This window comes from Danio aesculapii, chromosome 11 (genome assembly GCF_903798145.1).
Source record: "Danio aesculapii chromosome 11, fDanAes4.1, whole genome shotgun sequence".
NCBI classification, from domain to species: domain Eukaryota; kingdom Metazoa; phylum Chordata; class Actinopteri; order Cypriniformes; family Danionidae; genus Danio; species Danio aesculapii.
This window is the reverse complement of record NC_079445.1, coordinates 42,726,170-42,728,063: the sequence shown is the minus strand read 5'-3', so window position 1 is coordinate 42,728,063 and position 1,894 is coordinate 42,726,170. Positions and strand designations below refer to the sequence as shown.

At 36.6% G+C, this 1,894-nt stretch overlaps 1 protein-coding gene across 1 annotated transcript; it reads left to right on the top strand.

The window, feature by feature from the left end:
* The first annotated feature begins 486 nt into the window (after positions 1–486).
* On the top strand, positions 487–1,689 carry LOC130237496 (transcription factor HES-5-like). The gene is made up of 2 exons (XM_056468440.1): positions 487–543; positions 952–1,689. Exons 1-2 carry the CDS (start codon positions 487–489, stop codon positions 1,351–1,353), a joined length of 459 nt encoding a protein of 152 aa, XP_056324415.1. The 3' UTR covers positions 1,354–1,689.
* Positions 1,690–1,894: the final 205 nt, after the last annotated feature.

Genomic DNA, 1,894 nt, shown 5'->3' with positions numbered 1-1,894 from the left:
ATCAAGAACTGTTCGAATAATATCATTATTCGTATAAGAATAATTACATGAATGTTTCTTTATTTTAGTTCACAGCATCTTCACTAAAATATTATGTTTACAAAATATTAAATAAAGAGGAAGATTATAAAATATTTAATTTGCAGCTATGGCTTTTGTGTGTTAAAATACACCAAAATAAAGAAAAAATAAGTTTAATCCCACAATAATGCCACAATTTAATTATCGGAAAAACTGACTGACCTATTGATTAATTGAAACCAGAGAAAATAAGTGTAAGCCCTGTGGGATTTGTACAGCCAGTGTTTGATTTGATTTGTGTAGGACGCCTCAGCCAGCGGCCTCAGAGTGTGGGAAAGCTAATCCTGACTGGGACTCATGGCTTTGTAATGCTAATGAGCACCTATAAATAGAGCAGCGAGACCCTTATTCCCAACACAAACCCCTCGCTCTGCTGAGAGAAACAGAATCTCTCCTGAAGAAACAATGGCTCCTGCATATATGACTGAATACTCCAAGCTTTCCAACAAGGAGAAGCATAAAGTAAGTGTTTTTACTTCTGGAATACATCTGCTGCTTCTCATTAGAGAATAATACATATGTTTAGTGTTTCTACTTTTAAAATAAGTTCTGTTGTTTTTTATTCATACTTTCAATAATATTTAGTGTTTTTACTTGTGACATAAATCATGTTGTTTGCCACTATTATGTTCAATAAAACTTTATTAGTTGTTTCTATTTTTGAAATCAATACAGTTTTAATTTCAATAATATTTTAATAATAGTGTTTTAACTTGTAAAAATTAATCCTGCCATTTCTTATTATTACTTTCAATAACATCAATTGTTTTTACTTGTGAAATAAATCCCATTTATTCTCATTATTACTTTGAACATCAACCAAACGACACAGAAAACTAACCAAACATCTCTTCTTTCTTCCTTCTCCAGTTGCGAAAGCCAGTGGTGGAAAAGATGCGCAGAGATCGCATCAACAACTGCATCGAGCAGCTCAAGTCCATGCTGGAGAAAGAGTTCCAGCAGCAGGATCCCAACACCAAGCTGGAGAAAGCCGACATCCTGGAGATGACGGTGGTTTTCCTCAAGCAGCAGCTGCAGCCCAAGACTCCACAGAAAGCCCAGTTTGAGGGCTATTCGCAGTGCTGGAGGGAGACCATCAGCTTTCTGTCTGTGGGCTCCAAGGCCGAGGCTGTGGCTCAACATCTCCAGCAAGAAGCCCAGAGATCAGAAGCTCCAGAGGTTAAACGCATGTCTCCAGCTCCCCATCATCAGCAGCACACACACATCAAGCAGGAGCCGCGGGCGCACAGTCCGCTCTGGAGACCCTGGTAGAGACGCTCAAACACTAGATGGTGGTTTACCGTCTCTTATGTAGGAGATTCTCCATTTCTATAGTACATCACTTATTCACATTGTGAAGATTGTGTGAAGAATTGAGTGATTCACAATGTGAGGGCCTCGTCTTCTGCTGATGTTTCTATTCTATGATATGATCAGAGGTTTATTATTGTAACACCTCTGTAGTTTCCACATGGATGGACATTATTTTCTATACATTTCTTCATGATGAAGAGTCAATGTTGAACTCCTGTGGAGTTGTGGATTAAGTATGATTTGTGATTTTTAATATGCATTATCAATGCTTTATTGATGTTTCTTTATATGAAAGATGTGAATTTTGACTTATTTATAAAATATGTTTGCATAATGTTATTCAAATAAACACATTTTGAATTGAAACACTTCTGATTGATTTCTAAACTCAAACGCTGCTTGCTTGATTAATAGACTTTTGAAAAATGCTAATTGTGTTTCTGTAGCAAACTCACTGGTAAATGAATGTCCCATTAGTTCATGTATTACTAACATGAAC

Coding starts and splice junctions, on each gene's coding strand:
- LOC130237496 (XM_056468440.1), top strand. CDS start 487: ATGGCTCCTGCATATATGACTGAATACTCCAAGCTTTCCAACAAGGAG. Junction 544..951: donor CCAACAAGGAGAAGCATAAA/GTAAGTGTTTTT, acceptor TTCCTTCTCCAG/TTGCGAAAGCCAGTGGTGGA.